Source organism: Antechinus flavipes, chromosome 3, assembly GCF_016432865.1.
Source record: "Antechinus flavipes isolate AdamAnt ecotype Samford, QLD, Australia chromosome 3, AdamAnt_v2, whole genome shotgun sequence".
Lineage (NCBI taxonomy): Eukaryota > Metazoa > Chordata > Mammalia > Dasyuromorphia > Dasyuridae > Antechinus > Antechinus flavipes.
In genome coordinates this window covers 607277228-607303295 of record NC_067400.1, presented here as the reverse complement: position 1 = coordinate 607303295, position 26068 = coordinate 607277228, and the positions used below count along the sequence as shown (strand labels likewise).

The following is a 26068-nucleotide window of genomic DNA, read 5'->3' as shown; positions in this document are numbered from 1 at the left end:
TGTGAATTCACATCTCCCTTGAAGCTCTTAGGGCCAGAGAGCACTCTGGGAGGAAACCCATAATCCCACTCTCTTCGTTTTCCACAATCCCTCTCTCGAAGAAGGAGCATAAATAGAGCTTCAATGGGCCAGCCAAGGGAGTTTCAAAGTGGAGGAGCGGCAGTTCAGAAGAAGCCACGAGTCGGAGTTGAGCTAGAGCCGAGAGTTTTACTTCGGAACATTGACTGGGGTCGGAGAGGAGCACTCTGGGAGGAAGCTCACAAGCCCTCTATCCAAGGCAAGAGAGATTCATTCCATTTTCCACCTGGCTGGCTGGAGGCTGAAGGACAAACCTTTGGATTTGGAGATATTCAGAAGGAGCTCTTGAAACCAAGCAGAAAGATAGGCCACTAAGAAAAAGTAACTGGGCTATTTTGGAAGGAGAAAATAAACATTTGCATTTTATCACCTGGCTGCATTTTGAGGTGATTATTACTTTCAACTGAAACTAAGGCTGCCTCCAGAAAACCTCCCCAAGAAACCTGCTCCCAGAGAGAACCATCTATATATTATATATTAAAGAAGAAAAACACCACAGGTTATGATTTTTATGGAAAATAAGTCTGGACCTAAAAAACCTATTTTCCCAAATTTAAAAAAGAGAGAGAGATATTGGTTCACCATATCAGCCTTGGAGTCAGGAAGACCCTAAACAAGTCACATACACTCTCAGTATCTTCAGCAACTCTAAGTTAGAGAGAGTTCCTTCTAAGTATCAAAGCTCACTACTTTGATAATTTCAAGTTTGGATATATGAGTACTCCTAATTTTGCGGGGTTTCCCCATTGTCAGTGATACAATCAGTTTTGTATAAAATACACAGGTCCTCTGCCTAGATTGAGCAACATAGCAATAGAACAGAGCCAAAAGAACTCAGCCCTTCTAATCTCTGAGAAGTCAGGGAGGACATGACCACCTATGTTCTAAAACAAAAGAAAGCAGGCCCAAAAGTAATGGGCCAGAACACTGGAGAAATATACTTAAGGCAAGGATTCTTACAACAAGATGTTAATTGATAAAAGAATGGTTATCTAGTTTAGCATGGGGATTAACAGTTCTCTAATTCAGTATGACTGATTTCATCTTACAACAAATGATGGTTGCCTAGTGATATAATGATCGGCTTATACTCAGTACTATGAATGGATTTAATTGTAATAGAATATTTAAGAGGTCAGAGTCAAACCTAGAGACAGACTCAGAAATAGAGAAAACAGAGGACTGAAGGCTGGAAGACAGACTGGAAGATAAAGACCCTTGTGGTGGCTGGCCTGTCCCATCCACTTCTCCACTAAGACCAAGATCCATCTGATGGTCCCTGAGAAAGCTGGCCTGGACCCAGGTGATGGAGAAAGACTGTGAAGGACATAATAAAGACTTTGGACTTTATTCCTGACTATTCTTGTGGTGATCATTCTGCTGAAGGGAGAGCCACCACGAGGATGATCAAAGAATATCTGTGGCTGACTTTGTCCTTAGTTTAAATACCTTATTACAATTAGATCAATTGTAGAACTATTACATCATCATGCTACGTATTAAGTATATGCAAATTAGAGAACCATTGTCTCATCAATTCCACTGAATTAACCCCTTGTTTCAAGTATACTTCTCCAAAGTTCTGTCCTCTACACTGAGCACAAGTTATTTAGGAATATAGAGGGGGTGGGGGTGGACTGGGCAGAGGTACTGGAGCCAGATCTGACATCTAACTACAAAAAAAGGGTGGAGAAAAAAGGGCTGCTGTAACTTGACTCAAGATTTGTGGGAGGAGAATTTAGAGAAGGATGCTGAGCCAGCTGCACATCCTCCCCCAGGTTTCTTCCAAATGTTTTGGTTTTTGTTTCAGTCCCAAGTGACTCAGATTGAGTGTAAATAGCAATTACTTCTGCTTTGACCAGAAACCCTGAGGATCTTCCCCTACAGTTTTTTTTGTTTGTTTGTTTGTTTGTTAGAATTTTTTTTTTTTTGACTTGGTGAAAGAGGAGGTTCTTTGCCTCATTGCTACCTAGGCTTAATCACAGTCAAACTGAGACCTACATAACTTAAAAAGGTCCAGGTCTTTCTGCATCCAGGGCCACTCCCAGTCATACTGTTCTATATCTTAAACCTTCCTTCTTTTCAGTCTCATTCCCTTGCATGTAATGGTACCAACTCTGATATCATTGTACTGTTGAGGATTAAAGGAGACCCCAAAAAGTTGGGGTCACAGATTGGTGTTGTGAGGTGTCTCAAAAGAATTTGCATCTGCAAATCAAGGGGCAAAGTTTCTTGTAATTGTAATGCCAATTGAAGCAGGCTAAGTTCCAAAAGGATTTAGCAAAGAATCAGGAGAAAAAAGATAAATTTATAGGACAAGGTTAGAGACTAGATCATATTTACTAATTTTATGGCTCACAGGAAGGTTTGAGAGTTGATCTATTCACTGTTGCTCAGGAACTTAGTTATCACTGATCAACAGATTGTTTATCTGTCAGCAGTGTTGTGGGACTATAGTACTCCTAAAGCCAGGGGACCTGAGGATTATTGCTATATTTTCCCTAAAAGCTAGGGGAAGAACTATAGAATGATAACATTCCTAAGAACAGGGGACCTTAGGTTAATTATAATACTTCCTTAGAAGCTGCACCCCTTCACTACCATTGACTAATGAGTTTTCAGAATGTGAAAAATTAAGGAAGGTGAAGTTTCCACAGAACAATTAAGTTTCAATCTCTCAGAAGCCTTAAGCAAACAAGGAATTAGAGAACTAGGAAGGCATAGGTGGACTCAGTCTATCAAAAAGAGACTTGTGGTTTTGAGAAAACTACAAGTTTAAGATAATAATCCATTGGCCCAAATTGGTTGGGGTCAATGACCTGACTGGATCAAATCAGTACTGGGCTTGCTTAATAGGCTATTTGAATATTAAACAACACACCCCATGGGAGGAGTTTTCCACTGAGGTCTTTGCCATTAACTGTGGGCATCCCCTAATGCTCTATCTTAGGTCCCTCTTCTCCTTAGTGATCTCATGAGCTCCCATGAATTCAACCATCATCTCCATGAAATTGATTCTGATTTATTTGTCTAGTCCTAACTTCATTCCCCTCTTCATGTCATTTCTCCAAAGGCTTACTAAACATCTCAACCTGGATGTCTGTCTATCTCTGATCATGCATGGAGGCAGAAAGCTCTGGGCCAGGATCAGACAGACCAGTTGTAAGGCCTGTCCTATAGAATTCCTTATCTCAACATGTCCAAAATTAAACTCACTGTCTTTTCTCTCTTCCTGTGGAGGGTACCACCATTTTCCCATTCACCCAGATTCCTCACTCTCATCCCACTCTCATCTCATCAGCCAAATCTCTTGATTCTACCTCTGTAGCATCTCTCCAATTTATACCCTTGTTTCCTCGGATACTGCCACCATCTTGGTGTAGACCCTCATCACCTCACAATTGGACTAGAATAATAGTTGCTAGTGGATCTGTCTGTCTCAAGTTTCTCTCCAGTTCATCTCTACGCATTAAATCCCAGTAATTCCCCATTGCCTGCTGGATCAACTATAAAATCCTCCATCTGACCTTTAAAGCCCTTCAGTGCCTGGGCACTTCCCACCTTTTGTCTCCTCTGACATCATCTCCCAATACTATGTCTTTTCTGAGACTGCCCCCAAGCCTGGAATTCTCTCCCTCCTTATCCCCTCCTTCTAAGTTCTCTGACTTCCTTCAAATCTCAGTTAAGATCAGTCCCTGCCCTCATGTCCAACTTTTCATGACTCTTTAGAGTTTTCTTGCCAAAGCCACTGGAGTTTGCCATTTTCTTCTGCAGCTCATTTTATAGATGAGGAAACTGAGGTAAACAGCATGTACCCAGGGTTACACAGCTAGGAAGTATGTAAAGCCAGATTTGATTCAAATGAGTTTTCCTAACTCAAGGCTACAGCACCTGTACTACTTGCAGATTGCCTAAGGTTATACTTCCTCTATTTAAGAATTTAATTATACATCACTAACTCATTAAATCCTTTTTAGGGTTAGCCCATCTGGTTCTCTAGGAACTTGCCTCACCTTAATGATGTCTTCCCTCCAACTAATTCTGAGGTCTGCTAGGGAACTTAGCTTTTATCTTCTCCCTTCTTAATTTCTAAAAGAAACCCCTTTTTCTTTGTTAAAAACTCATTATGTATATAGCCTACTGTCAGCTAAAATATTTGCTTCTTGATTTGGAGAAAAATACAGAAGAGAAAACTGAGAATGTAGTGTTTAAGTGATTTTCCAATGTGCCCAGAGTTCCTCTGTGATGCTGGGCCAGATTGCCTCTACATGGGGCAGCTCAGAGTCTTCCAGAGCTTGGCCAGAGTTATCAAACCCAATTGTTAGTCACTGTCTTCTTTTTCAGCTGGCACAGTGGATAGAGCCCCAGCCCTGAAGTCAGGAGAACCTGAGTTCAAATCTGGCCTTACACACTTAACACTTCCTAGCTGTGTGACCCTGGGTAAGTCACTTAACCCCAATTGCCTCAGGCAAAAAAATAAATAAAATAAAATAATATTGTAAACTCACTAGCCTAGCACTTGAAAGCCATTACTGACTACCATTACTCCTCCATTTCAGCCAACTGGCCAATTTTCTGTTCCCCGTTCATGATATTCCATCCTCTCTGACTCCCTGCTGGGACACAAGGGCATACAATGCCCTCTCTTTCATCCTCCCAGTCATTAGTGTTCTCTTCCTCTTGAAATGACCTTGTATTATTATCTATGACTAAATCTAGAATCAGGTTGCATCTCTCCTATGGAACATAGCTTTTTTGAGGAAAGACACCAGGTTATAGTGATAACTGTGTTTTTTGAGAGGCAACCTTTCCCATTCTCTCAGCTATGACATTTTCAGAACTAAGACCCTACTAATAATTAGAGATAAGAGGATCCTTGAAGACAGGGACTGTCCCTCATGGTGATCCTCATCATTCCTTCCCCCACCTTCATCCACTTGCTCTTTTATCTGGGACATTTTAAAAGTATCCTACTCATTTATTTATTAGCTCTAATTAGGTCCAATATACTTATTAAGTGTCTACTTAATATTGTGCTAATGACTAAAATATAAAGAGAAAATGAAAAAGTAATTCCTGACCTCACAGAGCTTACATCCTAATGGAGGATACCCCTTCTATTAGAAAATTATATATAAGATCACGAGAGTAGAGAGACCTAAGTATAATGCTGAGGGTATCTGGAAAGGTGTGGGAGTTGGCTCATCAGCCCTGTCTCATTGACACTGATCCTGGGGATGCCAGGAAAGGGTGGGGTGCAGGAACCTGAGCTGAGCTAAGAACTACCACAACAATCTATCTCCTGGATATAATGTACATCTCTGCCCACATGTTCAAATTATGGGGCAGATTCTCCAATTGATCAGTGGTCAAAGCATATGAACAATTTTCAGATGAAGAAATTAAAACCATTTCTAGTCATACGAAAAGCTGCTCCAAATCACTATTGATCAGAGAAATGCAAATTAAGACAACTCTGAGACAAATTAAGACACTACACATCTCTCAAATTGGCTAAGATGACAAGAAAAGATAATGACAGATATTGGAGAAGACATGGGTACCAAAGTGGTACAATGGAAAAAGTTCTGAACCTGAAGTTAGGAAGATCTGAGTTCTAATCTGACCTCAGGCCCTTCCTAGCTCTGTGACTTTCTTTGCCTCAGTTTCCTTATGTGTGAAAGGAGCCAGAGAAAGAATGGGCAAACCACTCCAGTAATTTTATCAAGAAAACCTCAAATAGGGGTTTTAAAGAATTTTAAGTGACAAAACAGCAAAAAATAACAAGACAAGAAAAAAATTAAGGCATCAAATAGCTTAGATATTTGTAGAGCAGGGACCATTTCATTGTCTCTGTGCCCCAGCAACTAGCTCACTACCTGCTGTCCTCTGTGGGCACTTAATGTGGAATGCCCATTGATTGGTAGGTCTGGAGAGATGGAAGAGAATGTAGACATACAGAAAGAAATGTCTCACAGAGGAAGAAAGGAAAGACTTTTGACCCATGGAACTCATACATTTCTCACAGAAATGGAGAGTGGGGTTTTTGTTGGCCCTTCAGTAAACCCTGAAATTTGGGGTGAAAAGTATGGTCAAGTAACCCCACTCTCAACCCAATGTGCTGAGAAAATAACACATGGGAGAATGATAAGATAGAGAAACTAACTTGTCCCATCTCTGGAGAACTAGCTTCCAACACCCCACAATTCTTTGCAAAAGTGATGAGAAATTATATTCTGAAGGACAAAGCCCCCACTTGTAGAAGGCTCCACATGATGCAAAGATGGAAGCCATGAGGTAAAGGCTGTCATGTTTTGTCTTAAAAGTTCTCAAAGACTTTCTCCAAGAAAGGATGGGAATGACACCATTGCAGAATCCAATAGCCTTTTCCCATGACTCATAGTGGTAGTGCCTAAGAAAAATAGAAAGATATGGAGATGGGTTGGTTCCTGAACTCTAAACAAAGGACTTATGGGACCAGGACACCATGCCACAAGACACCCTATATTGTCTGCTAGGCAACCAGTAACTTTCAGTTGCTTGAGTACTCTGCCAGCCAACCTGGAATGGTGGTCAATTCAGATGTAGAAACAAGTTTAGGAGGATTCTGGAGTCAGCCCATCCCAACTTCTGTAAACTTTATGTAAAGCAGAAAGATCAGTCAGGGACAAGAGAAGGATGCCTATTAGATCAATCACTACACTAAGGTATGCCATGTTGTAGCCATCTTTTAAGAGCTCATGGGATATGAGCCCTTTGATCTCAGAGGCGATATGAATGATATGGGAGACTCATAGGGTGTGAAAAGAGCTCCAGCTCCAGGCTGCTGTACAGCCTTCTTGATATATATTTTTTCCATACCCTTGCAATGATGTAATCAGTAATCTGAAGACATAGTTATAAATGTTAATTGTTTAATTTGTTTAGGCGACAATAGGAGGCATTTTTCTGTGAAAAAATGCCTCGGATGTAATTGCATTTCTATTGCTGTGCATGTAGATAACTGAATATTGAAAATGATTTTTATTTTCTGTTGTGTTCATTTGATTCTGTTTTATGTTACATTCATGCTCTGGCAAAGCTTGTTATTTGTGGTAAATGCTGGTACTTATAGTTCAGTTGTGTTTCATATATATATATGGACCTATTCATTTGATTGTCACTGGCTAGTTTTGTTTGGTTAATTAGTTAACTATTTTAATTTATTGCTTGAAACATATCTCTATATGTATATATCCATGCATGTATACATACAAACACCTACATATATACATCCACATATAGATATACATCTGTGTATACATATACATACATAAATGCATGTATAAACAATGATATATATCCACCTGCATACATATGCATGTGCATGTGTGTACATGTACTGTAAATGTATATATGCATTGTGCTATGGGTACATACATTTACATGTAGTGTGCATATGTGCATGTGTGTGTGTACACATATGGAAGAAAGGAAGACTCTCCCTACAAGGAGAAATGTATTGTCTGGAGTAGAAACCAAGTCAGAGTCATCAGCTTCAGCGTCTCCATCAAGCTAGACTCTCCACCTGCCCAACCCTTCTCCTACCTTTCCATCTCCTCTTCAGTCTCAGGAGGCCCCCTGCTGGATCTGGCAAGAACTCTTGTCTTTGTACACATCTTTATTGTTGGTGTTGATGTTCCGTCATGTCCAACTCTTCATGCCCCATTTGAGGTTTTCTGGATAAGGAAACTGAGGAAAGTGGGGTAAGTGGCTTGCTCAGGGTCACACAGCTAGTGCGTATCTGAAGCTGAATTTGAACACAGGTCTACCTTACTCCAGGCCCAGTGTTTCCAATTCATTCCCATTTTCAAACTGCAGCTATATCCTAGATGAAGTGTTATTTATGTTTGAAAGGCATTCCTTTTGCCTGCCTATATATATTTGAAAAATTAATTAATTGTTTTAATCTTCACTCAGTACTTAGAAGATTTTGGTCAAAGAAGAGGATTCAGTTCTTGGGAACTTGGGAGCAGACTGAGATTCAAGGAGATATTGAAGAGACACTGCTTGATTGTAAGAATCTGGGTCTTGGGGAAACTGGACAGGTATGTCTGCTCTCCATACCCCTAGTCTAAGCACCCCGGAACAAAAAAAGGAGGAGGGGCTGCTGTAGCTTCAACTCCAGAGCTCAGCTCAGCTCCAGTCAGGGAGGATTCAGAGTAAGACCCCAAGCCAGTTCAGCATAGTACTTAGATCTATGTGTGTGTGTCTGTGTGTGCATGTACATACATGATCATAATGTATACACATATAGTACACGTGTGTATGCAATGCAACATATGTTATACACAAATATATTATAAAATGTACACATATCTTTATACATTCCTACACACATTTCTCTATTATATTTATATGTGTATTGTTAGTGGAACTGTGAAAGAATCCAGACATTTTGGAGAGCAGTTTGGAACTGTGCTCAAAAAGTTATCAAACTGTGCATACCTTTTGACCCAACAGTGTTTCTACTGGCCTTATATCCCAAAGAGATCTTAAAGGAGGGAAAGGAATCCACATGTGCCAAAATGTTTGTGGCAGCCCTTTTGTAGTGGCCAGAAACTGGAAATTGAGTGGATGCTCATTAATTAGAGAATGGCTGAATAAATTGTGGTATGTAAATGTTATGGAATATTATTGTTCTGTAAGAAATGACCAGCAGGACGGCTTCAGAAAACTCTGGAGAAACTTACATGAACTGAATAAAATGAGTAGAACCAGGACATCATTATACACTGCTGCTAGAGTACCTAGCAACAAGAATAGTAGGGAACAGAATAACAAGAGTCTGCATTAATCTTGAGACCCTTCATCATGTACCTTGCACACAATGCCCTGTTTGCATAGGCAACAAGTCTTTGCAAAGACAAATCTTGTGCAAACTTGACTCTTGTGGTCTTTGATTGGTTGGATCTCAGTCAGCTCACTCTTGGGAATAGATGTTGAGGCCTTGGGTGTGAGTCCTGCCTCCCTGGCTAAAGGTCTGGGATACATACCCTGTAGACATGCCAGGACAGGCATTGAGCATGCACCAAGTGAGATCACCCCACTGTCTCAGGAGTTGAGCTCCTGGATACACAAGCTAAACATAGATTTGTTGTTGGGGCACGTTGACAGGGAAGATGAGAGAAGTATAAGTATAAGAACAGGACAGCAGAGAGAGAGAGAGGAAGCAGTTAGGAGAGACAAGATGATGTAACCAAGCAATAAAGCTTCTCTAACTGCATTAAGAGGTGTCAGAACTACTCTGTTGATCTGAAGACGTCCGTCTTCTGAAGGTTGTAGAGGTGACAATAATTGTGGGTAACAAGTTATTTCTACCTTCTGAATCCAATTCTCCCTGTGCAACAAGAGAATTGTTCGGTTCTGCACACATATATTGTATCTAGGATATACTGTGACCTATTTAACATGTAAAGGACTGCTTGCCATCTGGGGGAGGGGGTGGAGGGAGGGAGGGGAAAAATCGGAAGAGAAGTGAGTGCAAGGGATAATGTTGTAAAAAAATTACCCTGGCATGGATTCTGTCAATAAAAAGTTATTAAAAAAAAGATAATTGTGGGTAAATGCTCAGATACCAGCTGGTGTCAGCAGGTCTGCAGTAGCTGAGGATCCCAACAACTAATGCCCCTGAACAGGGACAGACAGAAGTTAGGGGAATCCAGGTTTTGAGCACCCAGAGACAGAGTAGCTGCTTAGCCTAAGCTAAGTGGGATGGTAGAGGCCGGGCAAGTGTTATAAGCCTTCTGGAATGGGATCTGATTTCAGTTTCCCTTTAGTGACACCCTTAACTGTTGATGTGTACAGTAACCATGTATATAAATTGACTAAACAGAAACACATCACAGTAATCTTAAACAATGCAATAAGTTTGTAAAAATTCTTCTGATAGTGTCCCTTTGGTTGGAATACATGGGACTTGACCCTGACAAAAACTGACACTGTAGGGCACCAAATGACTTCTTGTGAGGACACAATTCCTGGTGTCTTAGAAGACACAGATTTTATGCTCTTTGGGATGGTCAGAGCAGCTCTTAAAGGCCCTGCCCACTGTCCCCTCACATTGAGTACTCAATGCCAGACTGGGGGATCCCTATGTGGGGAAGAAGCGGCGCGGCGGCGGCAGAGCCAGAATTAGAAACTTTACTCTGCTTCCACCTTTTTCTCCCCCGTCGGCTCGATTGTATCCATTGCTGCCAAGATATTAGTATTTCACTCCCAGCACTCCAAAGATTTCAACAGAAACTAGAGAGCCCAAGTATAAGGGAGCAGAAGGAACAGAATGGATAGACAGGCTTGAAAATCTCCTTGTGGTTTTCTTACAGCAAGCGGCAGTTAAAACTCCCTCCACGAGTTGTACAGTTTCAATGAGCATGATAATTCATCCTGTCAGTCTCCAAGGTATGCAAAACCTTCTTTGTGTCAGTGGTATGTTGACAGAGTAATACAACCGGTTGGGCAGGAATCACCAACAAATTCTCCCTGCACTGCAGCTTAATGGCTCATACCTTGCTTCTGATGAAATTCAAATTCAACCTCCTTTTTCTTATTTGGGTTATGTGGTGGACAGAGTATATGTTCCTCTACGTCTTCCCCATTTGAATATGACCAAAGTGAAGACTCTGAACGATTTTCAAAAAGTGATTGAGTTGATACAATGGATGAGGTCAGTAGTTCCTATTCCACCTTCACTAATGAAGCCCTTATATGACATATTACCCGGTGATCCTTCACTATTGTCCCCCGTCAGTGGACTCCAGCAGCTAGAGACAATTTTCACTCCATTCAACAATTATAGTCTAAACGGCTCACATGCATAGACCCCACCCTTCCAATTGAGTTAACCACACAAAAAGATGCCCCCATGTATGCCATGCTCCATCAAGGAGAGGACCCTATTGAGTGGTTGTACCCTCGGAGAACCACAAAGGTCATAGTATCTTGGACAGACTTGCTGGCTGAATTTCTTTGGTCCTGCATACAAAGGACACTATGGCTTAATAGGACCTATCCAATTGTGCATTCTCATATATCAGAACAATACATTTTAGCTATTGCACAGGATAATTTGTTGTGGGCCTCCATGGTGTCTGTTGTAAGTTTTAAACCTACTTGTGATAGTCTGTACCAGATGACCAATCCCCTATGGGTCCCTCCTAAGATAATATCTGCAGAACCAGTTGTGGGCCCAACAGTTTTCACTGACGCCACCAAATCAGGGAAAGCTGCCATAGTATGCCCTAATACCAATCAATAATGGGTTCTCCACACCCCATATGAGTCTACCCAACAGAATGAACTGTTTGCTATAATTAAAGCTTTAGAATTCTTTCCTCAGGCATGTAACATTGTTTTGGACAGTGCCTATGCTGTAAAGGCTCTTCTTCATTTGCCTTTGGCCTACATTGAAGACAGAAATACTAATATATCTTTTTTGCTTCAAACAGCTCAATCAACACTTCTCACCCGAACCTCCACAGAATCCCCATGGTGACTATCCTAATGCCCTCTGGCAAATAGACATTACCCATTGGGGCAAGCAGCTTATTCACCTTACAGTAGATACCTTTTCCAGGTTTCTGTGGGCAACTACTCAACCAGGTGAGACAACCAGGCATGACATCTCACATTTGAATCACTGTTTCTCTCTTGCAGGGCCTCCATCATGCCTTAAAACTGCCAATGGCCCTGCATATTCCTCTAAAGGCTTTGCTCTCTTTTCACAGGAATTTGGGATTCGCCACCTCATAGGCCTTCCATATGATCCCACAGGCCAGGCAGTGGTTGAATGTGCCAATCACACGTTGAAGACCGTGCTGCAAAAGCAAAAAGGCCGCCTTCTACACACTTAATTTTCTTTAAATTTTAGTTGTCGATACCCTTACACCAGCTTTACACTTCTTTGCTATGCCACAGGTCAAGGATTCACAGGTTCCACCCCAGACCAGGACAGCTCTGACACAATGGTGAGTGATGTGGAAAGACATACTAGACAGGTCATGGAAGGGGTTGGGGGTGGTGCACAAATGGGGGACGGTATGCTTATTTCATTCCAGGTCCCGATGAAGCTAGACAGTGAGTGCCAACCCGCTCCTTGTGACTCCTGGGACCTTCAGAACAAAAAGAAGAGCAAAAGGAGGCAGAAAAGGAGGACCAGGACATGCCAGTCAGCAGAAAAGAGAACAGAAGAGAAGACTGAGGTGGCTGTGTTATGTATTTGCTCTAATCAAATCCAAGAATTGGTAACATTTGTAGCTGACATTAATGTATTAGCAAAAAAATTTTAGTCTTCCTAACAATGTTTCTCATGATCTTATTGATTGGATAGATCAACATACAATGTCAATATCCTTATGGTTGTCTCATATTTTACTGTTAATTGCCTTTTTTTATTGTAGTGCTGCTGCTTTTACCTTGTATTTTCGAATGCTTTCTCTTTTACGACAATCCCTTGCAGGACTGGTAGCCGAATGGCACCCCCTTCATAGAATGCAAAAAGGGTGAAATGTTAGGTAACTTAGCAACAAGAATGCTGGGGAACAGAATAACAAGAGTCTGCATTAATCTTGAGATCCTTCATCATGTACCTTGCACATAATGCCCCATTTGTATAGGCAACAAGTCTGTGCAAAGACAAGTCTGTGCAAAGACAAGTCTTATGCAAACTTGACTCTTGTGGTCTTTGGCTGGTTGAATCTCAGTCAGCTCACTCTTGGGAATGGATGTTGAGGACTCAGGTGTGAGTTCTGCCTCACTGGCTAAAGGTCCGGGGTACACACCCTGTAGACACACCAAGACAGGCATGGAGCACTCACCAAATCGAGATCGCTCCCACCGTCTCAGGAGTTGGGCTCTTGGATACACAAGCTAAACCCATACTTGTTGTTGGGGCATGTTGGCAGGGGAGATGAGAGGGGTATAAAAACAGGACAGCAGAGGGAGAGAGAGGAAGCAGGAGGAGAGACATGATGTAACCAAGCAATAAAGCTTCTTTAACTGCATTAAGGGGTGTCAGACTACTCTGTGATATCTGGAGACTTCTGTCTTCCGAAGGTTGTAGAGGTGATGATAATTGTAGGTAAGTGCTCAGACACTAGCTGGTGTCAGCAGGTCTGAACTAGCTGGGGACCCAATAGTGGCAATGATGCCTGCAGAAGCTCTGAGGTCTCAAAGAAGTCCAGTCAGAACTTCAGAAATTTCAGAAGTTTATTGATTTCTTTCTTCTTCTTCTTCTTCTTCTTCTTCTTCTTCTTCTTCTTCTTCTTCTTCTTCTTCTTCTTCTTCTTCTTCTTCTTCTTCTTCTCTTCTTCTTCTTCTTCTTCTTCTTCTTCTTCTTCTTCTTCTTCTTCTTCTTCTTCTTCTTCTTCTTCTTCTTCTTCTTCTTCTTTTTTTTGGTAAATAGCCTCTCAGGCTCCATGCTTCTCCTCTGTGGTTTCTCTCCCTTTGCCTGCATAGAATGTGGCTGGGGGCCTAGGAAGAGGGAGGAGATGGAAAAAAATGTGAAATATTCCTCCTCAGCTCTATAGGCTTTTTTTTTTTTAAAGTGTTATTAAAAAAAAAAAAACACTTTCACACTATAATTTTTGGAAGCCAGCCATCTCCTCTTCCTACCACTTTTACCACTGAACAAGTGTAGCCACTGTGTTTGAAAAGTTGTCTTAAGATTTGCAAGATGCTTTATATATGCATTAAAGCAACTTTAATGATCTACTTCACATTCTTCAGATTGGTCAGAATAACCACAGGAAAAAAAAATGACAAATGCTGGAAAGGCTATGAGCAAACGGGCATACTCATACATTGTTGGTAGAGCTATATGAATTGGTCTGGTTGTCCTGGAAAGCAATTTGGAACTGTGTCCCCAGAACACTAAATGGGGCATATCTTTTGAATCAGCAATACCACTTTTAAGCCTATGTCCTCAATAAATCAAAGCAAGAGGAAAAGCATCTATCTATCTATCTATCTATCTATCTATCTATCTATCTATAATCTAGATTTTTTTTTTTTTTTGCAGGGGAGATGAGAAGGGTATAAGAACAGGACAGCAGAGGGAGAGAGAGGAAGCAGGAGGAGAGACAAGATGATGTAACCAAGCAATAAAGCAACAAATTTTCCTGGTAGCAAAAAAATGGAAACAAAAAGATGTTTTCTTATTGGGGAATGGGTAAATAATTTGTGATATATTAATAAAATGAGATGTTTTTATTTGAAATAATATTTTATTTTCCCCAATCACATGTAGAAATATTTTAACATTCATTTGAAAAATTTTGAATTCTAAATTCTCTCTCACTCCCTTTTTCCTCCCTGAGATAATAAGCAATTTTATAGGTTATACTTGTGCAATCATGTAAAATATTTCCATATCAGTTGTGAAAGAAAATACAGGCCAGGAAAAATAAGAATAAAAAAGAAAATTTTAAAAAGAAGTATCTTTTGATCCACATTCAGACCACATCAGTTTTTTTCTGTGGAGGTGGATGAAATTTTCATCCTGATCCTTTAGAATTATCTTGTATCATGAAAATGCTGAGAGTAGCTAAGTCATTTCTAGTTGATACATGTTGCGATTACTGTGTATACTGTTGTCCTGACTCTGCTCTTTTCACTTTGTATCATTTCAAATAAGTCTTCCCAGGTTAATAGGAGAAATGTTGAAATGGATAATTTTGGAGGAAGTTGAGAAACTTTTATGAAGAATTACAGCAGAACTAGGAGAAAAATGTATATACTGATAACAACATAGAGAAATCATCTATGAAAAACTTGAGAAGACTAATCAACACAATGATAAACCAGGAGTGTGTTAATGAAGATAAAAATAATAATAATAAAAATAAAATATAAATAAAAAAAAACACTACTTATCTCCTAACAGGCAATAAATGCAAGATATATGTTTTCAGACATGGCTAGTGTGGGGAATTTTTTATTGGACTATGGAGATATATATTGGGACTTTTAAAAAATTGCCTAATTGGTTAGGAGATTTAATGGAAGGGACCAATATTTTTTAAAAATGCTACTTGGAGATTTTTTAAAATATTAAAAATTAAACTCAAAATAAGTTACATATATAATTATTGATTTGTTATCTATTGATCCTCAATAATCTTGAAAAATATATAACATTATTATGCCCATTTTATGGATGAGAAAACTGCAAGTGACCTTTTTTTTTTTTTAACTTGCCTAGGATCAGACATCTAATATCTAAGGCAGCCTTCAAATAGAAGTCTATCTGACTCCAAACTTAGCCTTTATCTGCTATGACACTTAGTCACCTTTTGTTCTCCAAATCTCAGCTCTCTGGAAACTGGTGTGTTTCATTATCTCTTTTCCAGGATTGTCAGTGACTCAGTCTTTGATTTCTTTTTGGTACTGGTCTTCATCTACCTGGTTGTGATTGTCATTCACTATCTTGTCTGTTATTGTCTTGCTTTCCTGTTTCTGTTCATACACATGTCCCCAAGTTTATCTAATCTCTCTTCTTTCCACCTGTTTTTCAGAGCTTTATCTTGATTAAAGTAAGCAGAGTTACAAGGAACTGGGATTTAAGAGGTGGGTGTGATGTGGGAGCCTGTGAGGGGGACTGGTAGGTAGTCTCTGAAGCAATTTGGGAGTGGGGACAAGACACTGATATTATACCTCCCTATTCAATATTCCCTGTCCCATGTGTTCCCAATCTTCTCTTGCTTGATCAGATGTCAGCTCAAAATACCCTCAGGCCATAGAAATTTTAGCCAGCCTCTAACTACCTGGTGCCTCCAGACTCCTTCTCTAACCCATCTAGCCTTTCTAGGCTAATCCTAAAATGCAGGTTTGACCCCATCATGGCTTTTCAAGATCATGAAATGTTTCCCTGTTGTCTCCAGGATAAAGCAAAAACTACTGAGTGCCTGGTGTTGAAAGCCTTCTACAGTCTGACTCCCCACTCCCTCTTAAGGATTGTATCTGTAAAGGGCTTTATATACCTTCAAGGGAAACATCAATACTAGCTATTAATTATGATTTCAGGGGCAGCTGATATAGTTTAGAGCCCTAGACCCAGAGTTAGGAACACTTGAATTCAAATCTGGCTTCTGATACTGTGTGACCCTGGGCAAGCCATTGATTATCTCGATTGCTAAGGTTGCCTCAGATGTAAAAATGGGCATAGTGATAGATAGCCCTTTCTTGAAGGCTTCTTGTGAGGATCAAATGACATAATATTATAAAGAGCTTAACATAGTATTTCTTCCCTCCTTCTTCTCTCTCCCCTCCTTCCTTCATTCTCTCTCTTTTTTTCCTTCTATCTTCCTCTCCTTCTACTTTCCCCTTCTGTTTTTTTCTTTCTCTTCTCCCTTCTTCCCTTTTTCTCCCTTCACTCTCTCCCCTTCCCCTTTTCTCCTTTTTCCTTTTCCTTTTTCCATGTCCCTTTCCCTTCTCCCTTTCATTCTTTTTCTCTTTTACTTTCTCCTTTCTTTTTTCTCTTATTTTTCTCCCTTTTCCTTCTCCCATCTTCCTCTCCTCCATTTCCTTTCTTTTCTCCTTCTCCCTTCTCTTCTCTCTCCCTTTCTTCCCTCCTATCTCCATTGTCCATCTTCCTCTTTCTCTTTTTTCTTCCATTTCCACCTCTTTTCTCTCATCTTCTTTCTCCCTCCTTTTCTTCTTTTCCTACTTTCCTTCTCCCTCTCCTCCTTCTTTCCCTCTCCTCTTTTACTTATTTTCTTCTCCCTCTCCTTTCTTTTTCCTTTTCTTTCCCTTATTTCTTCTTTTTCTTGTCTCCCTTTTCCTTTCCTCCTCCTTCCCTCCTTTCCTTTTCAATCTCTCCCTCTTTCCCTCTCTCCTTCTCTCCTTTCTTTTCCATTCCTCTCTTGTCCTGTTTTGTCCTGTCCTCGCCTCACTTTCCCTTATCTTTTTCCTCATCTTTCTTCCTTCTCTCTCTCTTCTACTCTCCTTTTCTTCCTTTTCATCTATCCTTCTTCCTTTCCCCCTCTCCTTCTCTCCTTCTTTTTCTTCCTCTCTTTTCACAGATACAATAGCTTGAGCATCATCCCAGCTGCTTTTGGGAAGCCAGTCAGGGATGTAGCTGCCAAGGTCAGTGAAGGAGGTTGTAAACAGCTTTGTTCCTTGTTTCTCTGGCATTAACAGTAACCCAGTGACCTGATTTTTGCTTCCTTCCCACAGGCAAAGGCCATTGGCATCCACGAAAACTTGTCCGGTGACCTCCTGCAAAGTGGAGGGATGTTAATTGTTAGCAAAGGTCAGTGATTTCAGAAGAGAGATGGTGGGATGGTCTTCCAATCAGGAAGACTGGGTAGTATTAGACTCAGGCCTGTTCTCTGCCCTGAAGCAAATTAGGACCCAGAATGTGTCCCCAAAGAATCATCTCATCTTCTCTAGCATCCTGGCCCTAGTGAATGAAATTAGTTAGGATGGTCTGCCCATGATGTTTACCAGCTGTGTGATCTTGGGCAAGTCATTTAACTTGTGTTATCTATAAAATGTGAAAAATAAATGATCTCAGAGATTAAATCAGATGATGTATGTAAAATGTTTTGCAAACTGTCAACTGCTACAAGAATTATGACCATTTCTATAGCAGTCTTAGATTACTAAAGCATTTTGTTTATACTATTTCCTTTGACCCTTAAAGAAACTCTACTGGGTAGGTAAGGACCATCTTTATCCTTATTTTATAGATGAGCAAAAAAAAAAAAAAAAAAAGAAAAGATCAGTGATTTGTCCATTGTCACACAGCTAGTAAGTATACAAGGAAGGTTTTGAACTTGGGTTTTCCAGACTCCACCCTGATAAGAATAATGATAACACTAATAATAATATTTTGTTCCAATATTTTTACAGTTATAAAAAGCAGTTATTTTGTATACCTGTACAAAAGTCTGTTGAACATTAATGCTAAATGAATAATAGCAAGAGTGCAGCTTACTTTTGGATCCCTGTGTGAGTTGGAGTCAGCTCTGGATTTTAATCCCTCCCTCATACTTAGAAGACTTAAATTCTCTGAATAGCAAAGCATTGAACACAGTTCCTGACAAATAATAGGTGCTATATAAATGCTTATTCCCTCCCATGGGCACCCAAGCAGGGCTCTTTGTGATTGTGGGTTGTACTAGGAGACTGCTGAGGACCTTTCTATCTCTGAAATTCCTTGGGAGGGAGCTCTCTGAGCCAGACACTCCTAAGAAGCAGGGACGTTATTGGTGTCCTATGGATCGAGGCTGCCACTTGATGGAGAACGGGATCCAGTGGTCGGCTCCCATCCCGTCTCCTGATCCTGCCAGAGTCCTGAGGGCTGCTGATCTGCTTTCCCACAGGTGGTAACAAGGTGCTGCTGCATTTCATCCAGAGCTCGCCTGGGGATTATGTTCCCCTAGAAACTATCTTCTAGACGTTGGGCATCTCTGCAGACGCTCACTCCAGTGAAAAGCCTCAGGTTAGAGCTCTGTTTGAGCTGGGCAAGGGTAGAGCTCATTTGGGCATCCCAAGGGCTGCTCTCCTACTCTAGCATGTTGGGGTTGTGGGGGACAGGTACCTTCAGCATTAATTTAGCACCTCCTATGTGCCAAGTATTATGCTAAGTGCTTTGTGGTTGTGCAGAAAACTTTATAGGAGAATGAGAAGCAGTGAGTTTACTCTTGTAATTTGTTGGGGCAGAGAGGGAGATTAGGTCCTTGGCCCTGGCTTTTGAGACCTATTTCTCCAACCTCAAAATTCTTTTTACAGAGCACATTTTAACATTTGCTAATCACTTGACACACAGTCAACACGGATTAATTAAATTCCTACTGTCATTCCAGTCATCATCAGTTTTTGGTCCCCACATGTGATATCATTGCTATTGGGAGTTCCTTCTAGTGACCTCCAGAAATTCAAATTCTTCTCTTAGGGTCTTAGAGATGGGACCCTTCACTTGGGATTCATCAACTCCGTCATCCAAGGGTCAAGTGGTAGATTTCAGATAGTCCATGAACTTGCATGGGGAAAAAAAAATGCATCTTTATTTCTAAATAATTGGTTTGCTTTATGATACTCTAGAGGGATGCTAAGTGGCACCATAGTACATAGAAGACTCTTCCAGGAGACAGGAAGACTCATCTTTCTGACTTTGGGCCTCAAACACTTATTAAGTGTGTGACCCTCGGCAAGTCACTTAGTTTCCTCATCTGTAAAATGAATTGTAGAAGGAAAAGGCAAACTTGCCCAGTATCTTTGTCAAGAAATCCCAAATGGAGTCATAAAGAATTTGATATCAATTTCATATTTATTTTATATAAATTTGTTAATTTATTATGTGTTTATATATATTTTTTTTCATTCATTCATTTATATTAGTATATATATATAAATATATAATACATTTATTTATATATTTATATATAATAGAATATATATATATATATATATATATATATATATATATATATATATATATATATATATATATATATATATATATATATATATAAAATCATATAAAAACCTGGTTTTTCAAAGGAGTCTTTAAACATCACCAGTCTGCCAAAATGGCCCAGGATATATAAAAGATTAAAAATTCCTGTCTTAGAGAGCTTTACCCAAGGTCCCACAATCTATATGAGTCAGCAGTGAGACTTGAATCCAGCTCTTCCTTGTTCCAAAGCCAGTATTTTATCTCTTATAACATTCTAACTCTTGATGATGTTATTGGATAGAGCACTGGGCCTGCAGTCAGGAAGATCTGAATTCAAATCCAGCCTCAGACATTCTTTACCTGTGTGATTTATTTAACCGCTATTTGTTTCTCCAAGTGCAAAATGGTGGTGATAGTAGCACCTTCCTTCCAGGGTGGTCATGAGGATCTCATGAGATAATAGTTGTAAGTACTTAGCACAATTCTTGGCACATAGTAAGCACTTAATAAATGTTTGTTTCTCCTCTTCCTCCCTCCCCATTTCCTCCTACCTGCTAGTGCCTCCCCCTTCCCAAACAATGACATTTTATTTACTTGGCATATGTTTATATGTATACATGTGACTTCCCTCATTAGAATATAAACTCCTTGAGGGCAAGGTCTTAGTATCCCTCCAAATATCCACTACAATGTGTCTTGATGATAGGTTATACCTGTCCTGTCCTTTATGCATTTCAGAGTAGAACACAGCTTCCATGATATAACCCTATCCTTCCAGCACCTGATTGTCCATATCCTTTTCTCTTTCAGTGCAATGAGGACGTGTGCACAAGATGAGGGTACCGATTCCCCTACCAGATCCCTGTAGACTGCCTACTCCTCCTGGGTCAGACTGAAGAACTCCTTCATAGGAGGCAGGGATGCAGTCAAGATTTGCCTATGAGCCATACACGACCCATGGATGCTATTAATTAAAACTAGGTTATCAAATGAAGTCTCTGATGGAGTTGAGGCTTTGTTCCTAGAAACCAGTGTCTCCCAGGTCTGCAGCCCAGCTGAGCTAAGCAGTTGCCTTTTTCCCTTTTGGCAAATGACGTGGGAGGCACTAATTATTGCCCAGAAGGGGAGCTTTGGAATTTGGTAGTCCAGGCTTCCCTTTAGTGGGGGACTTTTAGGAGAAGCTTATCTGGAATGTGGGGGGCATTGGATCAAGGAAGGTCTTCTTCCTTCAAAATTCTGTGATTCTGTAACTCGAGCCATCTCATAATGGAAGGAGATAAAGAGAGTTCCTGCTCATTGGAGGTCACATGTTTAAAGGAGGCATCAGACTAAAGTGAACAGAATGCTGGGCTTAGAATTAGAATCTTATCTCTCAGGTTTCTTATAAGAGTGCCTATTTCACAGGATTGTGAAGATGGATGAGAAAAATATATGTATTATAATAATAATAGCTATCACTGTATAGTGCTATGGCATTTGCTTTACAAATATCTGATTTTTATCCTCACAAGAACACGGAGAAATAGAATGCTTTGCAAATCCTAAAGTGCTATGTTCTATTATTGTTGTTCAGTCATTTCATACCTGACTTTTCACACATTTGGAGGGTTTTTTGGGTTTTTTTGGTAATGATGCAGGAGTGATTTGCTATTTCCTTCTCCAGCTCATTTTACAGGTGAGTAAACTAAGGCAATTTGGGTTAAGTGACTTGCCTATGGTCACTCAGCTGGTACCTGTCTGAGGTCACATTTGAACTCAGATCTATTAACAGAATTTTATTGTATTGGTGTATAAATTGTGAATAGTTGGAGCCACACAAACAAGGCCTAGAAGCAGGTTTTCAGAGATCAAGTAGCAGTTTAAGTAGTTATTTTCAAAGTGAGCAATGCATTTTGCAACCTGGAAACTCTCCTGGGAAGGAGACTTTGTTTCAGAGATTTTATATAAACATATATACACATAAGTGAGAAAGAAGGGGGAAGGTGGATTACAATACAATCATTTCCAGGGTCTGATTGGTTTCCCACAAATCCACAAGCACAGGATAGTATGGATGTTCTCCCAGTCCAGTTTTAAATGATTATTTCAAATTTCAAGGGTTGATACTTGATGAGGGACAGGAGTTCTGTGACAGGAATAGGTTCTGCAATCTTTGATTCATTTCATTTCACATACACAGGAGTGAACTGCCAAGAATTGATTGATCATTTCAAGCTGCATTGTGAGACTGACTCTCAAGGTAGAGTCTCTGAGAAAATGTTAGCTCTGGGGAAAAAAAAAATTTTACATTGTTAGTATATCCAAATACAGATTTCACATTATTATGAAAATCATAATTTCCTTTCACAATCCCTTCTTTTAAAAATAATAGCTTTTTATTTTTTCAAATACATGCAAAGATAGTTTTCAACATTTGCCTTTGCAAGACCTTGTATCCCAAATTTTTTTTCTCTCCCTCCTCCCTCACCCCCTTCCCAGATAGCAAATAATCCAATAAAGATTAAACATGAGCAATTCTTCTAAACATTTCCATGTTTGTCATGCTGTGTAAGAAAAATCAGATCAAAAGCGGAGGGAGCAGGAAAGAAAAAAACAAGCAAACAATAACAATGACAAAAATGGTAAAAATAAAATGCTGTGATCCACATTCAATCTCCATAGTCCTCTTTCTGGATGCAGATGACTCTCTCCACAAGTCGATTGGAATTGTCTTGAATCAACTTATTGTTGAAAAGCTTCAAGTCCATTACAGTTGATCATCACATAATCCTGCTATTACTGTGTACAATGTACTTTTGGTTATACTTTCACTTAGCATCAGTTCATATAACCCTTTCCAGGCAAAAGGACCCATATGTGCAAAAATGTTTGTGGCAGCTCTTTTTGAGGTGGCCAGAAACTGGAAACTGAGTGGATGCCCATCAGTTGGGGAATGGCTGAATAAGTTATGGTTTATAAATGTTATGGAATATTATTGTTCTATAAGAAATGACCAGCAGGATGACTTCAGAAAGGCCTGGAGAGACTTACATAAACTGATGCTGAGGGTAATGAGCAGAACCAGGAGATCATTATACACAGCGACAAGAAGATTATACGATGATCAATTCTGATGAACGTGGCTCTCTTCAACAATGAGATGATTCAAACCAGTTCCACTTGTTCAGTGATAAAGAGAGCCATCTACACCCAGAGAGAGAACCCTGGGAACAGAGTGTGGAACACAACATAGCATTTTCACTCAGTTATTGTTTGCTTGCATTTTGTTTTCTTAGTTTTTTTTTCTTTTTCTTTCTTTCTTGATCTGATTTTTCTTGTGAAGCAAGATAACTACGTGGTGTTCTCTTCTTTTCTAAAACTATCATCATTCTCTGGGAGTAGGTTTCATGGGAAGTTTCTGGAGGCAGCCTTCATTTCAGTTCCAAGTAATAATCACCTCAAATGCAGCCAGGGATTTAAGTACAGTCTTTTATTGTCTCTTCCAAAATAGCCCAGTTAGTTTTCTTAGAGGACTATCTCTCTGCTTGGTTCCAAGAGCTTTTGCAGCTTGTCGTTTGTCACTCCAGCTCCTTCCGAATCTTGGTTCTGCTCCTCCGAATCCTTCATTCTGCCCGACTGCAGTCTTTAGCTTGTTAGTCTTCCTAACTGACTGACTCCACTGACTCAGCTCCTTTCAATGCTCTTTTAGAGGTGTAAACTCAAAGGTTGACTTCTCCTCTGAGAGTGGGATTATGGGAGTTGTAAACTCATCAATCTCATACTGAATACTGAAATCTCCCAACTTGTGAACTCTAATGTGTGTGAGCTAATGTGTGAACTCTCAAAGGTGCAAACCCAAGCACACAAGCATTGTTTCAATCAATTCCATTGAGTTAACACTAGGATTTTAACATAACTGTATAAATATGCATACATATATTGGATTTAACATATATTTTTAACACATTTAATATGTATTGGACTACTTGCTAGCTAGGGGAGGAGGTGGGGGCAAGGAGAAAATTTGGAACAAAAGGTTTTGCAAGGGTCAATATAAAAAAATATCTATGCATATGTTTTGTAAATAAAAAGCTTTAATAAAAAAAAAAAAAAAAATCCAGCCTTTTCTGAAATCATCTTGCTCATCATTTCTTATAGAATACTAATATTCGATTACATTCATATACCATAACTTATTCATCCATTCTCCAACTGATGGTCATCCACTCCATTTCACATTCCTTGCCACTACAAAAAGGGCTGCAACAAACATTTTTGTACATGTGAGTCCTTTTCCCTTTTTATGATCTCTTTGGGATACAGGTCCAGTAGAGACACTGCTGGATCAAAGGGTATGCACAGTTTGATAGCCCTTTGAACTTAGTTCCAAATAGCTCTCCAAACTGGTTGGATCAGTTCATAATTCCACTAACAATGTGTAAGTGTCCCAATTTTCTCACATCCTCTCCAACATTGGTCATCATGTTTTCCTGTCATTTTAGCCAATCTGAGAAGTATGAAGTGTACCTCAGTTATCTTAATTTGCACTTCTCTAATCAACAGTGATTTAGAGCATTTTTATGAATAGAAATGGCTTTAATTTCTTCATCTGATAATTGTTTGTTCATATCCTTTGACCATTTATCAATTGGGGAATGAGTTGTATTCTTATAAGTTTGAGTCAATTCTCTACATATTTTAGAAATGAGGCCTTTATTAGAAACACTGGATGTAATTTTTCCCCCAGTTTTCTGCTTTTCTTCCAGTCTTGGCTGTATTGGTCTTGTTTGAACAAAATCTTTTTTATATCACTAGAAATGGCTGTAATTTCTTCATCTAAAAATTGCCTATTCATTTCCTTTGACCATTTATCAATTGGGGAATGAGTTGTATTCTTATAAATTTGAGTCAGTTCTCTAGGAATGCAGGGCTGGTTCAATATTAGGAAAACTATTAGCATAATTGACTATATCAATAACCAACCAAACAAAAACCATATGATCATCTCAATAGATGCAGAAAAAGCATTTGATAAAATCCAACATCCATTCCTAATAAAAACACTTGAGAGCATAGGAATAAATGGACTTTTCCTTAAAATAGTCAGAAGCATATATTTAAAACCATCAATAAGCATCATATGCAATGGGGAAAAACTGGAACCTTTCCCAGTAAGATCTGGAGTGAAGCAAGGTTGCCCACTATCACCATTATTATTTAATATCGTATTAGAAACACTAGCCTCAGCAATAAGAGTCGAGAAAGATATTAAAGGAATTAGAGTAGGCAATGAGGAAACCAAACTATCACTCTTTGCAGATGATATGATGGTATACCTAGAGAACCCCAGAGATTCTACTAAAAAGCTATTAGAAATAATTCATAATTTTAGCAAAGTAGCTGGCTACAAAATAAATCCCCATAAATCCTCAGCATTTTTATACATCACCAACAAAACCCAACAGCAAGAGATACAAAGAGAAATTCCATTCAGAATAACTGTTGATACCATAAAATATTTGGGAATCTATCTACCAAAGGAAAGTCAGGAATTATATGAACAAAATTATAAAAAAGTCTCCACACAAATAAAGTCAGACTTAAATAATTGGAAAAATATTAAGTGCTCTTGGATCGGCCGAGCGAACATAATAAAGATGACAATACTCCCTAAACTAATCTATTTATTTAGTGCTATACCAATCAGACTTCCAAGAAAATATTTTAATGATCTAGAAAAAATAACAACAAAATTCACATGGAACAATAAAAAGTCGAGAATCTCAAGGGAATTAATGAAAAAAAATCAAATGAAGGTGGCCTAGCTGTACCTGATCTAAAATTATATTATAAAGCAGCAGTCACCAAAACCATTTGGTATTGGCTAAGAAATAGATTAGTGGATCAGTGGAAAAGGTTAGGTTCACAAGACAGAATAGTCAACTATAGCAATCTAGTGTTTGACAAATCCAAAGACCCTAACTTCTGGGATAAGAATTCATTATTTGATAAAAACTGCTGGGATAATTGGAAATTAGTATGGCAGAAATTAGGCATGGACCCACACTTAACACCATATACCAAGATAAGATCAAAATGGGTCCATGACCTAGGCATAAAGAACGAGATTATAAATAAATTAGAGGAACATAGAATAGTTTATCTCTCAGACTTGTGGAGGAGAAAGAAATTTGTGACCAAAGATGAACTAGAGACCATTACTGATCACAAAATAGAAAATTTTGACTACTTCAAATTAAAAAGCCTTTGTACAAACAAAAATAATGCAAACAAGATTAGAAGGGAAGCAACAAACTGGGAAAACATCTTCACAGTTAAAGGTTCTGATAAAGGCCTCATTTCCAAAATATATAGAGAACTGATTCAAATTTATAAGAAATCAAGCCATTCTCCAATTGATAAATGGTCAAAGGATATGAACAGACAATTTTCAGAGAACGAAATTGAAACTATTACCACTCATATGAAAGAGTGTTCCAAATCATTATTGATCAGAGAAATGCAAATTAAGACAACTCTGAGATACCACTACACACCTGTCAGATTGGCTAA

At 39.3% G+C, this 26068-nt stretch overlaps 2 protein-coding genes across 7 annotated transcripts in view; one reads left to right on the top strand and one right to left on the bottom strand.

Moving 5' to 3' along the window:
- The window catches only part of PRXL2B (peroxiredoxin like 2B), a 235211-nt gene extending 214701 nt beyond the window's left edge, over nucleotides 1-20510 (top strand). The window contains exons 4-7 of one of the 4 annotated variants that reach the window (XM_051988764.1): nucleotides 17136-17199; nucleotides 17290-17365; nucleotides 18441-18559; nucleotides 20327-20510. In XM_051988764.1, coding sequence (XP_051844724.1) covers nucleotides 17136-17199; nucleotides 17290-17365; nucleotides 18441-18514 — 214 coding nt within the window. In that variant the 3' untranslated portion in view covers nucleotides 18515-18559; nucleotides 20327-20510. The remainder of the gene's footprint in view (nucleotides 1-17135; nucleotides 17200-17289; nucleotides 17366-18440; nucleotides 18560-20326) is intronic. The other 3 variants (XM_051988763.1, XM_051988762.1, XM_051988761.1) reach the window with 3 other exon arrangements.
- Nucleotides 1-26068, bottom strand: part of LOC127555970 (tumor necrosis factor receptor superfamily member 14-like) — a 659215-nt gene that overhangs the window by 204225 nt on the left and 428922 nt on the right. For 2 of the 3 annotated variants that reach the window (XR_007952320.1, XR_007952321.1), the window contains one exon: nucleotides 21354-21781. The exons of the other annotated variant lie outside the window; for it this stretch is intronic. The gene's annotated coding sequence lies outside the window, so the exon portion shown is untranslated. Of the gene's footprint in view, nucleotides 1-21353; nucleotides 21782-26068 lie in introns of those variants that run through there. 3 annotated transcript variants of the gene reach the window in all.